Source organism: Microcebus murinus, chromosome 19, assembly GCF_040939455.1.
Source record: "Microcebus murinus isolate Inina chromosome 19, M.murinus_Inina_mat1.0, whole genome shotgun sequence".
Classification (NCBI taxonomy): Eukaryota; Metazoa; Chordata; class Mammalia; order Primates; family Cheirogaleidae; genus Microcebus; species Microcebus murinus.
Window position 1 is genome coordinate 12,101,433 of NC_134122.1, and position 14,968 is coordinate 12,116,400.

Below are 14,968 nucleotides of genomic sequence, written 5' to 3' on the forward strand. Positions count from 1 at the left end.
ATTTCTACCTCGGTAAAAGGAAGCCCAGAGCGTCATCCCCAAATACGCACAGACCACCTGCTCTGTGCCAGGATCATGACAGACACGGCAAACCATAATCCTTACATGGGATGCCCTGGAGCTTGAGTCTACTGGCAGAAATGACTACAAAATTGTTCAAAAGCACAGAGATATTTTAAAAATACTATCATGACAATAACTAACATGTATGGGAACTATGTGCCAGGACTTATTCTAAAGATTATTTCTTATAATCCTTTCATAACAACTATATGAGACAGGTACTATCATGAGTCCCATTTTTGTACATGGGGAAACTGAGGCTTAATGATGTTCACTAGATCAGGTCCTTTAGAGCTGTTACCGCTCTACTGACTTCCTTCTTAATTGACCACAGACCTGGGGATAGTCCTTAGAATTGAGTTTTTTGTGCAAGGGCCATTTCAGTCTCAGCGTAAATGGGAATTTATGCGTCGGCTCACATTGGGGTATTTACTGAAGACCTCTTCTTGTTTGGAAAGCACTGCTCATTTTGGAGCCTTTGGGACGTGGCAAGGAAAGCGAGTAGCAGGTGGTGGGAAAGGGAATGCGTCCCTGGCCCCTCCAGCCCTTCCACTGCTGGCTGGATAACAGCATGAAATCCAGTCCACTCTCCCTGCTCCCGGCAAGCCTAGTCAATCAACCAACCAGCCAACTGCAAATCAGCTTTGTTCGGCAAAGAATGCCGAACAACAGAAAGAAATAGGCACGCTGCACTTTCCTCGACCTTTAAACTGATTACAGCCCTGATTGCCTTCCAGTTTTGAAGTGAAATGAAGCTGCAGTTGTGCACGGAAGAGAGGCCTGTGCTGAGCCAGCCGTGCAGGAATAGGTCAGGCTGCTTCTTTATAAGGTCCACTAAGACTGCCAATTTGATGAGCTCCTAAGCTGCACCAGGCACTTTCTATATGCTGACTCATGACTCCATTCATTCATTCACTTATTCATTCAATCAACACCTATTTGGTGTTCACTCTGTGCCAGGCACTGTCCTAGGAGGTGAGCCAGGCAGACAAGGGCTTTGTTCTCACGTAGCTTACGCTCCAGTGGGGAAGACAACCGCCAAGTGAACAAACAACAGATGTGCAGTCAAGCATCAGCAAGCCTTGTCTTGCTGCCCAGAGCTGCGGACATGGGACCGAGAGCAGGGGTCCCCAACCTATGGTGAGTTGTATAATTATTTCATGATATATTAGAATGTAATAATATTAGAAATAAAGTGCACAATAAGTGTAATGCATGTGAATCATCCCGAAACCATCCTCCCTCCCCGGTCTGTGGAAAAATTGTCTTCCATGAAAATGGTCCCTATTGCCAAAAAGACTGGGGACCTCTGGCCTAGAGGACTCCACATTTTAAAGAGAGCACAGAACAACTGGGGATCCTGCATCGCCTTAGGGTCTCCATTCTGGCCGTGCAGTAGAATCTGGAAAACCTCACATTAACAGTGATGCCTGGGGCCATCCCAAAGACATAATTGTGGGCCATGAAATCAACTTATTGCTAGCTTATAGTTAGCTAACCACAAACTTATAGCTAGCATTTAAAAAAACAAAAATCTGAGTAGAATAGAAAATATCAGGGGGCATTACATATGACAACATTTTTTCCTTAAAACTTTTTTAGTTATGTACATGAAAACATCCGTGTATTTTTATGAACTAGATTGCGGTATTGAATTATTTTTTCCTGGGTCACAGTCCAAAAGAGACATGCTGGCCCAGGGGAGAGTGCTGTGCTTTTCTCTCTTCTCTTAGACAAGAGTGGGTGCTTCCCCTGACCCAAGTCCCAAGGCAAGGGAGGGGAGATCAAAGACAACCACTGGAAAAGATTGAGGGTATCTTCAGGAAAGGGAGGCTGGTATCCCATTACCTGGTCGGACATCGGCTTTAAGAGCAGATTCACAGAGCATTCCGCTGTGCCTTTCTGAGCAGGTCTATGTGAACTGGAGAGGCACAGTGGGGCAGAGGAAGAGAGGAGGGCAGGGGAGAAGTCTGTGTGTCCGCTGCTGGTTTCCCGTGGCGCAAGTGGACGTTGGGAGGTCACTTGAGCTATCTTTCCAATGCCCCACTCAAGGGGGCTGGCCCCTTGGGAAGGAGACCCCAAGAGCAAAAGGCTTGGAGTGAACTGACACAGGTGGGATCTAGGCTGGTTGTGGCAAAGCAGAGTCCGGTCAGGTTCTGCAACCTGTTGTCTGCCCCGAGGAAGAATTCGTGAGATGTACTGAGGCAAGAGCCAATGTGGGGATGCCTGCCCACAGGCCACGGATGGCCACGTGGTCACAGCCAGAGAAGCTGTGGCAGCCGAGAGATAATCACAACAGAAGGGGAAGACACAGACACCCCTTGCATTGTTTTATTAATTCTCTTACTGTGAATATGTGGTAACTTCGAGTCTAAAAATAAAAAAGAACGAAAGCAAATAGGACAAAATGGCAGCACTTGTGTGTGACAGATGATGGGCGCTTGTTATGTTATTCATTGTGACTTTGTGTGCGCATGTTTTCAATTTCTCAAAAACAGGTGTATTAGAGGTCTCCAGAGAAACAAACCAATAGATTATATGTTTATAATTTCTATAAAATAGAAAGAGATTTAAGGAATCTTAAATAGATACAAGGAAGAGATTTATTATAAGACATTGGCTCGCAAAATTATGGGGACTGAGAAGTTCCTGTGACTTGCCATCTGCAATCTGGGGACCCAGGAAAGCCTGCAGTGTGGTTCAAAGCCCTGAGAGCTGGAGCACCAGCGGTTAGATTCCAGTCCAGGTCTGAAGGCCTGAGAACCAGGGTCACCGAGGGCAGGAGAAGACCCACGTCCCCAGCTCAAACAGGCAGAGTTCATGCAACCTTCCCCCACCTTTTTGTTCCATCCAGGCCTTCAACAGATTGCATGCCACCTACCCACACTGGGGAGAACCGTCTGCTTTATTCAGTCCATCAGTTCAAATGCTGAGCTCCCTGGAAACACCCTGACAGACAGACCCAGATAACCAGCCACCTGCGCGTCTTGTGGCCCAGTCAAGTTGACACATAAAATTAACCATCACGAAGGGGAGAAGACGGCATAAAACACCACTTAAACTCAGAGGCACAATCAGCCACTTAGAAGAATCAACCACCCATCATGTTGATAGACACCGTGTTTCCAAAATAACAGGCTATTCTTGATGTCTTACGGCTTGAAAAATGAAAACCTGCAGATACAAGGTGGCACTGCATGTGTCCCTGCGGGAGGGAAATGGCCACGTAAATCACATCACATCACTTCTGTCCTTTCAGAGCAGAATTTCAACGTGCAGCCACTTTCCTCACACACAAACTGAATTCCATGCAGGCACAAGGACCTTATGAAACCTTGGAGGTCTTCCTTTTTGCGCCTGGAATGAGAATCAGGTGTTTTCCGAATGAGCTAAGGATGGGGAATCAAGCCACTGACCTTTTTGTTCTTGTTTGGTCCAGAAAGTTTGGACTCGCTGGCGAATGTGCTTGTCCTCGCTCAGTTTCTTCTGCCACTGACGCAATTCTTGAATCTCAGGATCACAGCGAACCTGGAAAATCCCAATAAAGCTTTAATCCCTTTTCTACATCTGTACATTATCATGCTAGCCCTGCGTAGAAAGCCCTTTACAAGTCAAGTGGATGTGCTTTTAGATCTCAATGAATCAATGTTCTAAATGAATTATCTACACTCCTAAAGCTCACATCCTATTCGAGCATAAACAAGGTTGGGCGAAGATTTGCTATGCTAATGGTAGGTTAAGAACATTCTAGGCGTGTGCCATCCAACAGAAATCTAATGAAGCCACAGGAATAATTTTAAATTTCCTTGCAATCTCATTTTAAAACATAAAAATAAGCAGATGAGATTATTTTTAAGAATATATTTAAACTAAAATATCCAAAATCTTATCATGTCAACATGTAATCAATATAAAAATTTATTTATATTTTACTTTCTGTTTTCCATGCTAAGTCTTCAACACGTGGTGCGTTTTTGCACTTACGACACATCTCATTTGGGACTAGCGGCGTTTCAAGTGCCTGACAGTCCTTCATAGCTAGTGGTTACTGTATAGAACAGCACAGTTCTCAATTAATCACAGTTAATGCATTAACCACAGCTCCATTTAACACCAATTGACTGAGCGCCTACCTCACACTGGTCATTGTGCTAGACATTGAGAATAAAGAGGTGATTGATAGTAATTGTAATAATAAATTTTTTTTTTTTTTTTTTTTGAGACAGAGTCTCACTTTGTTGTCCAGGCTAGAGTGAGTGCCGTGGCGTCAGCCTAGCTCACAGCAACCTCAAACTCCTGGGCTTGAGTGATCCTTCTGCCTCAGCCTCCCGAGTAGCTGGGACTACAGGCATGCGCCACCATGCCTGGCTAATTTTTTATATATATATCAGTTGGCCAATTAATTTCTTTCTATTTATAGTAGAGACGGGGTCTCGCTCTTGCTCAGGCTGGTTTTGAACTCCTGACCTCGAGGAATCCGCCCGCCTCGGCCTCCCAAGAGCTAGGATTACAGGCGTGAGCCACAGCGCCCGGCCATAATAAATATTTTAATTTTATTATTACTGTAGCTCATATTTATCGAGCACTTATGTCCCAGGCATTGTTTAAGTATTTTACAAATATTAATCATCAGAACAACCCAACAAGGCAGGAATGATTGTCCCCATTTCACAGATGATAGAACTGAGTTTTAGAGGCCTGAACACAGCTAGGAAATGATGGAGCTGGGGTTCAAACGTAGGCAGATTGCTTCCAGATGCTCCTGAGAAATTTAGAATCTAGTAGGAGACCCAGGAATAAGATGGAGAAGGTGTGTTAAGGAAATTGGTGAGTCCGAGGCAACACAGGGAAGGCATCTAACCCAGCCTGGAGGAGTAAGAAAACACTTCGTGGCGGAGATGACTCAAGGATGAGTTTTGAAGGATGGACTAGAGTTAGCCACAGGGACAAGAGGGTGGAATGCCATGGTGCTCCAGGGAGAGACACCAGCCTGTGCAAGAGGTGCAGAGGGGTGAGGCAGTCCTGGGCGGTCCAGGAACTCCAAGGTGAGAAAGCCGTAGAAGGCGCAGAAAAATCATAGCCACTGCCACCCTTCCTCTGCCTGAGTCATCTGTCTACCTCTCCACTTGCCAGAGGACAATATTACTGTCTCTACGTGTTGAATGAACTAAAGCTATGAGAGCAGACATAAAGGAAATAACATCTCCCCTGCCCACAGGTGATCATCCAGGAGACAGATCACAAGTCCAGAGATGCAGATAAACAATTTATTTCAAAAGACCTGGTTGCTCACCTATATAGACCTTTCTGGAAAAGGAAATTTGACCTTTGCTGACCTTTGCTTTTCTTGATGTGAGACATAAATTTAATGTTCTTACTGGCTAAAATGGGCGATCTAAAATACTCATTCCCCATACAACTTGTCCATTTACGTTAATTATATTAACTTCTCAGTACTGTGGAGATCTCTGGCGACTTGACCTCTGCCCATACAACTTCCCACAATTCTCTCACTTATAAGAGCCTCTCTAATGTGAATTTGCTGATGTTTCCCAAGGTGCCACCTCTGAAGATTTTTCTGTACCCATCACACTGGCAGGGTTTCCCTTTAGCGTGAATCCTCCAATGCTGAGAAAAGCCGGTGATTGCATGGAAACCATTCCCACACACATCATGTTGCCAAGATCTCTCTCTTGTGCAGATTCTCTGGTGCACAGTCGGTCCTGGCTTCTGCACAGAGGTCTTCCTGCATCTCCACTCAGGTTCTGTAAGGTTTCCTTGAGGAACGGAAGCTTCTCATAGTCGTTACATTTGTGCTGTCTCTCTTATGTGCATTCTTTGCTGTCCAATAAGGCCGCCATGGCTGCAGTCTTTCCCACACTCCTTACACTATAGCATTTTTCCTTGTGGTGGCTCTCCTGAAGGAAAAGGAGGGATCCACTATAAATAAAAGCCTTTCAAAACTTGTTGACTGCAAGGAGGTTCTCTTTGGCACAGACCCCTCGATGCTGGTGAATGACCCACTAGTAACTAGAGCTTTCACTATGCTGACTGCATCCATGTTGCAGTTCTACAGAGATTCCCCCTACATAATTCAGCACCTTCAGAACTTTTTTGTTTTGGGGCCAAGTTCTTATTTTCATTCTCAGTAACACCATCTGTGGCTTGTTGTCCTTCATGCATGCTGTCTCTTCAATGTTTCCAGCATAATCACACGCTTCCTTTCCACGTTCTGGATGCGATTATCCCAGCTAAGGCTGCAGCTTCCCAGGCAGGGGTCAGGACCTGTTCCAGCACCTGCTCCTTAGTATGTACTTCTGGCCTCGGGAAGTGTGGGCAGGGCTCCCTGAGTCTTGTGACAGCCCTGTGAGGTCCAGGTATCTGTCTTCTGGTACTAACAACTTAAAGTTTGAGGAAAGATCTATGGCTTCTTTGCCAGCTTCATTCTTGGTCCCAGGCACAGACCTCTTTCCTCTACCATCGGTCACTATTAGAGGTCTTTCCTGCGACAGGACTGCCACTGTGGAGCTCAAGAGAAGAGTCACTCCAGCTTGCGGTTGACACTGATTTTTCAGAAGTATTTCCTTGTAGCTAGTCTCCTTCTGGAGTCATTGAACAGCTAACTTGGATACGGAGTTCCAAACCAGGGGCCCACGACCCTGAGACCACTGCTGCCAAAGGTACATCACAAAGGGCCATGGTTTATTCTTAATGTTTGGAGAGATACATGAGGAAAGCCGGTTTGTCTGGGGAGGAAATGGGATTAGGGGCTGTCATTTTGAACTCCATTATTTTTCTGGATTGGATTGTTTGGGTTGTTTACAATGTGCATAGATTGTTTTAGGAATACAACAAGTATTTAAATCTTAAGTAATAGGCTCCTGAGATGCAAATGTGAGTTCTTTCACTTAATAATTAATGAGTGTTTCTGACAATCATTTGACTCCCAAGAACCTAAACAGTCAACAAACAGAAACACTCATTTCCCCAGCGTTCTGGAAGCCTGCAGTTGTTCACAGCGTTCTGCTGACCAGGTTAGCGTGATTTCCCTCTGGCCAGAGACCCTTTCACCTTTTCCTTGATTTCCTTCATTTTGAACGAGGACTGCTATTTACCCGTGTAGAATACAGCAGCCTTGTTAGTTAACCTCTCATTACCAGGAGAGCCTGGATCTCTAAAGAAGGCTTTTGTGCATCCTGGGGAAAGCACGCACCCATTGAACTGGGCTAATCCCGGTCATTATGATCACAGTCAGGGAACCAGTTTCAATGGCAGTGGCTGTGCATCAGCAAATACCATAGAGTGCGGTGTAATGTTGAACACAGAAACAATCGCACAGTAACACAAAGGCTACCTTGTCAGTGGTTTTCTACTTTTATTCTTTTAAATTACTATGTGGGATTCATTTGCTTTTCCAAGATAGGTACATACGTAAAGTATACATTATATATGTACTTGACTTTGGGGTAAGACAAATACAAAACAAAAAACTCTTTTATGTGGATGTCAATTTTTAAAAAAATGCCCATAAAACCGTCAGATTCTGCTAATGATATAGTACTCTGATGAAAGCCAATACAGGTTACCATATTGGTTTAAAAAGCCAACTTTGGATCAGACAGCCTGAGGTTGAATCTCAGCTCTGCAGAATATAAGCTGAGGAACTCTGAGCAAGTCACTTAAACTCTTCGAGCCTCAATTTCGTCACCCGTAAAACGGGGATAATAAAAATATTTTCTTCTTTGGGCTAATGTGAAAACAAGCTGAGAGAATACATTTAACATGCTGAAACAGTGCCTGACACATAGTAAGTTCTCGCTGTGCTAGTAATTTCCTAAATCAGTTAATAAAGTAATGAGAATAATCTAGATTCGGCTCTAAGGTTGAATCTTGCAAGTGCTGTTTGTACATGAAGCCAGGCAGCTAAAGAGCCAATGATTCATAAAATTGAAAGCAAAGCCTCCTCACAAGGGTAACAAAGTATTGAGTACATGTATGATTTTATAATTTTATAATTTCAGGCATTAGTCAGCTGGTTGGGGCTGTGAGGTGGTGACTACAGGCAGGGATGAAGAGGGAGGCTGTTGCCTGGGACTCTGAAAGGGCCCTTCATAGAGCTGTAATTCTGGGATCCTCTTAGCTCAGTTGTTTTCCCTGCTTCTTGGCAAAACAGACAAAAACCTAGCAACAGCTACCCCATTTGGGTGATTCCCTGGAGTTGTGCTAATTGCTGGAGGAAGGTACTTGGTATATTACAGTTGCTGGAAAATAACATAATGGTCAGCCCCTTCAGTAATGCTCATAAGAGCATTACTTGGCATGAGGAGCCTCATGGAAAGTTCTTACTACATCTTTGCTAAGATCTGGTGTACCAATGATCATACTGAAGGATTTTATACTCAAGAAAAGTGGATTTCAACATAAAGGAAATATATGTTTGCAAAATCTCTTTCAATTACTTTATAAAATATTTAGTTCATAACTCTCATGAATTTAATTTTCTCTTTGTAAGGAAGCTTTGTGATTTCTTCTCAGATCTTCAGCAAAAGAAAATGAACGTTGGTTTCTCATTCTGGTGATTATTAATGTTCCTTATTGTCTTAGGGTTCTAATTTTTAAAACCTAGTGGATATCACATATTCCCTGTGTTGGGGACTAACATTATACTTTCCTGGTTTAATAATTAAATTTAGTCAGTAATGTACGTGCTCTGCCTAGAGAGTTTGAAAGTAATGTGTTCCGAACAGGGTCCTTGTGACAAACACGGTTGCTGCCTAGAGGCATAACAAAGGACCTGAGGTTTTGCAAGTAAGCAAGAGCTGCCCAGCCCCACGGCAGTGGGGGTCTGGAGGCCACATGATAAACACATTGTTCCTAGGATTGCTGCTTAGTGCCATAAAATGGCTGGTTAGTCAATGACAGGTAAGATTCCTCAGGGAGGAATGACCTAAACCAGACACAGCCACTGGGCTACATGTTCTGGAATTTGTGGCCATTGCTAAAATGCCTGGGTGGTCACATATAAGGAACTAACTTTGATGTTTTAAAGTATAAAAATAAACTGACCAGTGCACTTGGCACTTGAGTCATGTAACTGTCTTTGTGTGTGTTCATCCCCTGTCCTGCAAACGGGCCCCGGCATCCCTGGTGTTGTGGAGGTGTTACAGATACTCTTCTGTGGTATAACAGTATGCCTCTTAGAGTTACTTGGGGCTTTCAGAGAGGTTTAGAAGTATGTACTAGAGCAACAGTCCCCAACCTCTTTGGCAACAGGGACCAGTTTCATGGAAGACAATTTTTCCACTGACAGGAGTTGGGGGTAGGGATGGTTTCAGGATGATTCAAGTGCATTACATTTATCATGCACTTTATTTCCATTATTGTTACATTATAATGTATAATGAAATAATTATACAACTCACCATAATGCAGAATCTAATGGCACCACTGATCTGACAGGTGGTGGAGCTCAGGCAGTGATGGGAGTGATGGGGAGTGGCTACAAATACAGATGAAGCTTCCCTCGCTCCCCTGCTGCTCACCTCCTGCTGTGCAGCCTGGTCCCTAACAGGCCACAGACTGAACCAATACTGGTCCATGCCCTGGGGTTGGGGACCATGGTTCTAGAGAAGCATTTTTCCAACACTGGAGTTGCAGCACATTACTGAGTAGTAAATTCAATTAGGTGGGTTGTAAAATGTATAATCAAGTAGAAAATATAGAAAATGACAGTTATTCCTTTATCATTATATAAGGACCCTCTTTATTCTTGATAAGTTTTTTGCTTGAAAGCCTATTTTATTTGATATTAGTAATGCTAGATCACCTTTCTTTTGGTATCTGTGATGTCTATCTTTTCCCACACCTTAACTTTCAACTATTCTAGGTCATTGTGTGTTGTGTGTACCTCTAGCACAGGGGTAGATTTCTTTTTTAATCCAATCTGAAATTGACTTTATTCTATTTATATTTATTGTGATTAGTGACATATCTGTGTTTATGTTTCTCATTTTATTTTTTATTTATCCTGCTTTTATGTCTTTTCTCTTTCCTGCTTTCTATTGCATTGGATTTTCTGTATTCTACTTGTTTCTTTCTACTGACTTGTTAGTTCACATTCTGTATCTTTAATATTTTGTTACAATGTAATAAACAATTTAAAATTAAAACACTAATCTGTCCAGTCTCCTCCCAGACAACACAAGGACTTTAGAATACTTTCCTTCAATCTTCCCCTCTTAACTTTCATATTATTATTATCTAGTATTTCAGTTTCCCCTTACTTATCTCCCATTGGTTAATAACTACTTAGATATGTCAGCTTCCTCATTCATCATTATTTCTTGCATCCTGCTCCTTCTGTATGTGTTCAGTTTCCTTTGAATAGAAGTATATCATTTAGTAGCTCTTTCGGCAAGAGATGTGATTTTAAAAGTCTTTATTTATAGCCCTTGCTCTTAAATGATGAACTTAGAGAACATATAATTCTAGGTTGAATGTTATTTTCTCTCAGGATTAGAGGATGTTACACTTCACTATCTTCTGGCATATACTGCTCCTGATCAGAAGTCTGTAATCACTCATTGTTTTTCCTTTGTAGGTAATTTTTCCTTTAAGATAGTTTTAAAGCTGCTTCTTTGGTTTTGGTATTCCATAGTTTCACCATGAAACATTTTGGTGTGGTTCTGTTCTTATTTATCTAGTTCAGGATTCATGTTTCTTCAACTTTGGAATATTCTCACTCAATATCTCTGTAAATATTATTTCTCCTCATTCATTCCATTGTCTCCCTCTGGAATCCCTATTAGACTTAGGTTGGACCTTCTCGTTCTGTCCTTGTCTCTTTACTGCTTTTCCACATTTCTCATCTCTATCTCTCTGCCACATTCTGTCTCCCAGATCTGTCTTCCAGTTTACTAACTACTCCTTCAGCTGTGTCTATCTGCTATTTAACTCATACCCCAAATATAGTACATGGATTAGCAATATCAGCATCACCTGAGAGTTTATTAGAAATTCAAATTTATGGACTCCACCCAAGGCCTATTAAATTAGAATTTTATAGAGAGTAAGACCTAGGAATCTGTGTTTTAACAAAATCTCTAGGCAATTCTGATGCTCACTGAAGCTTGAGAAGCACTGCTTTAGACCACTGACTCAACTGTTTTCCTTTCTAGATGTTACACTTAACTCTTCTTCAAATCTGAATTTTCACTTTTTTTCATAAAGTCTGATTCCCAGGGAGGCTTATATATACAGAAATATTTTTCTAGTATATGTCTATAATCATCTTAAACATACTTCTTTCTTTTTTGTTTTGTTTTTTTTGAGACAGAGTCTCACTCTGTTGCCCGAGCTAGAGTGCCATGGCATCAGCCTAGCTCACAGCAACCTCAAACTCCTGGGCTCAAGCAATCTTTCTGCCTCAGCCTCCTGAGTAGCTGGGACTACAGGCATGTGCCACCATGCCCGGCTAACTTTTTCTATGTATGTTTTTAGTTGGCCAATTAATTTCTTTCTATTTTTAGTAGAGACAGGGTCTCACTCTTGCTCAGGCTGGTTTTGAACTCCTGACCTTGAGCGATCCGCCCACCTTGGCCTCCCAGAGTGCTATGATTACAGGCGTGAGCCACCGCGCCTAGCCTAACATACTTATTTCATAGTCTCAAATTGTTACACTTGGAGGCCTGGATTTTCCAGTTGGTTGTATTCACTGCTTCCCCTATTCCCTGCTGGTTTGTTTTTTATTATGAGGTCATAACTATTAGTTCCAATTCCAAGTTTTCCCAGATCTGAGGTTATGTCTCTTTCTAGGAGTCTGAACTTTTTTCAGTAAAGGATCAGATAGTAAATATTTTTGGCTTTGTGGACCACATGATCTCTATCATAACAACTCAACTCTGCCATTATAGCACAAAAGCAGCCATAGACAATATGTTTAGAAATAGGCACATTGTGTTCCAATAAACCTTTATTTATAGAAACAGGCAGTGGGCCAGATTTGGTCCACACGCTGTTGTTTGCCAACTCCTGCTCTTATCCTTGACTGGACATTAGAACTATAGCCCCTACCTTCCCTTCTTGCCTCTTCCATCTCTATATATGTATTACATAAATGTTATTAATTTAAGACTAGTTCCTAAATTTACCATATGCCTTTGAGATCACTTAGGGCATATGTTAAAAACAGAATCCGGAGGCCCTTGCCCTGTAACCACTGATTCAGTACATGTCGGGTGGAACCAGGTAGGTTCAGCAAGAACCCCAGGCGATGCTAAAGATCTGAAAAGTTGAGGAACCCTGCTCCAATGAAGAGAATGCTAAGAATGAACTTAATGTTACAACATTTACTACCCTAACATCTGTACAACTTTGGTTTCAGTTCCTACACAAATGCCATGTTGATTATTGCAAATCCTTAAAATCTGAGTTAAGAAGGACCAGTGTGTGGTCAGGAAGGCATGACTCATGAACAACAGCTGCTTTTAGGTGGAGTAGTTTGCAGTGTCAGATCTAAAAGGCACTTCTCCCAGGAAGCCACACCTATTGTTTATTAAAGTCCCTTTAATAGTAATGCCATGTTACAGTACATACTTGGAAAAAACGGAATTTCCCCCAACAGCTCTGAGATAGTTCTGATAAAGTTCATCCAAGTGTTCTTGGTTCTTGTTTACCCAAATAATCAGGGAATGAATAAGTTGCAAAAGCATTTAAGGTATTTGATGAACTTTCCAATGATTTACAGGGTTAAATTACAGCAAAGTTTGCAATGCCAGAGACCTTATGATTGCACAGTGCTTTGATCTCTTCTTTACCACTAATCCTCAGAGCTGGCATTTATGTAGTATTATACTTCTGCTGTTCTAGGAGTTTTATACATAATAACTCTTAATCCCTCAGGACAACCCTATAAAGTAGGAACTATTGCCATCCCCATGTTGAATGAGGAAACAGAGTCAAACAGAGGTGAAATAACTTACCTAAACTTGTACGCACTGTAGGCTCAGGACTTGAACCCAGTTAGTCTACTTCTAAATTAGTATGTCTCAACTCCAGCTGCACGTTGGGAATCACTTGGGGGAACTTTTAAAGAAACTGCTGATGCCTGACTCTTACCGCCACAGCTGGATCTAACTGATGGTTTCAGGGTTGTTGGAGCCACCCAGGTGCTTTCAATGTATAGTCAAGGTTGAGTGGCATTGGTCTAAAGTGTGGACGCTTAACTCCTCTGCCCACGGCTCTCAAAGCATGGGCCTCAGACTAGCAGCACCAGCAGCACCTGAGGATGTTTTTGAAATGCAAGTTCTCAGGCCCCACCCCAGTCTGATGGGGCCAAGCAATCTGTGCATTCACAGGCCCTCCAGATAATTCTGACACAGGCTAAAGTTTGAGAACAGCTACACCGTGCCCCTGGTGGACCACAGCTCCCTGGATTCCAGCCCCTTGGAAAACCCTGCCATTCTTTTCATTAAATGGTATAGACTATCACTCCTCTCTTGAATCTAGGGGAGCCTTTTGACTTGCTATGACCAATGGAAGGTAACTGAAGTGCTGTTGTACACCTTCCAGAGTCTAAGCCTCAGGAAGGCTTGCAGTTTCTGTTTTTGTCTCCTTGGATTGTTTCTGCCACAGTTTAAGGAAGCTGGCCTGGCCCACTGGAGGATAAGAGAACATGTGAGGAGAACCAAACTGGCCCAGCCAACAGCCAGCACCAACTGGCAACTGTGAGTGAGGCCAGCTTGAGCCTTCTAGCCCAGCCTGGTCACCAGCTGAAGGCAGCCACGTGAGTGAGCCCAGGTAAGACCAGTAGAAGAACCAGCTAACCTGCAGAATCATGAAAAATAATCAAGTTCTATGTTTTTGGGTTTTTTCCATTGAGTTCTGCTATGGTTTTATGTCACTAAGTATTAGGGGGATTTGTTACTCAGCAGAAGGGACTAAATTGCAGCTGTGCAATTTCCCCATAAACTCTGCCTTGAAGGGAGATTGTTAGCCCTTTAAAGAACAGGCTCCTGGGCAAGTTGGGGATGTGGCTGCTACTAATGCCAGGAAGGGCACTGAGTGCCTCGCCTGCAGGGCCAGCTTCAAGGCATTGCCCTCTGCAGTTGCACAGGCCCGTGGTCAGAAAGGCCTCACACTGAATTTACGCTCTGCTGCCATCATCTAGAAATTCTTAATAACTTTAAACAAGGGGCCTTGCATTTTCATTGCACACTGGGCCCTGCAAATTATACAGCCAGTCCTGCTGGTATGCAGTTTTCTCATTTATTTCTCACAACCACCCTGCGAACTAGAGTTCCTTATCAGCCACATTTTACAGATAAGAAAATGAGGCTCAGAGGAGTTAAATACTAATAAAAGGCCACATGGCAAGGGAAGATGATACTCAGGCTTCTCAAATCCCAGTGCTGGTCACTGTGGGGAACCCTACGTGAACCACCGAGTTCAACCTGGAGTCTGATTTATCAGCTTCCATCACATACCTAGGGTACATTGTGACTGAACAAATAAAAAGGGGGTTTTGCTGACAGCCTGGCAAGTTGGCAAAGCATTTTCTGGGCATATGAAGGAAAATGCACTTGCAGCTATAACCCAGAGTATATTTATTTAAACAACTACAGGAGTAGGCAGGGGTAGGGGAGCGGGGAAGGACCTGGCCTGAGAATTTAGGCCCAAAGCAGCCCAAACCCACTATTTATAGTGCTGTGGCCTATTTTGGCCTGCTGGGTGGCCCTGAAAATTGCCCTGAGAACTGGGTCTGGAAACTGACCATGGAAACCAGGCGCCTTTACTCTGGAGTATTGCTGGACTCTAGCTGGGCACAGACAAAAGTTTTTGTGATGAGCCCAAGGATCTTTTGAAAAAGAACAGGATTTTCTTTTACAGGGAATTAAAAACAAAAACA

General features: G+C 42.9%; 1 protein-coding gene across 4 annotated transcripts in view; it reads right to left on the reverse strand.

Annotated features, from left to right (window-relative positions):
• The window catches only part of IQCK (IQ motif containing K), a 107,283-nt gene that overhangs the window by 25,684 nt on the left and 66,631 nt on the right, over positions 1-14,968 (reverse strand). For all 4 annotated transcript variants that reach the window (XR_012913483.1, XM_075995134.1, XM_075995135.1 and 1 more), the window contains one exon: positions 3,480-3,591. Coding sequence is in view for 3 of the 4 variants with exons in the window: in XM_075995134.1 (XP_075851249.1) it covers positions 3,480-3,591 (112 nt within the window). In the remaining variant the exon portion in view is untranslated. The remainder of the gene's footprint in view (positions 1-3,479; positions 3,592-14,968) is intronic.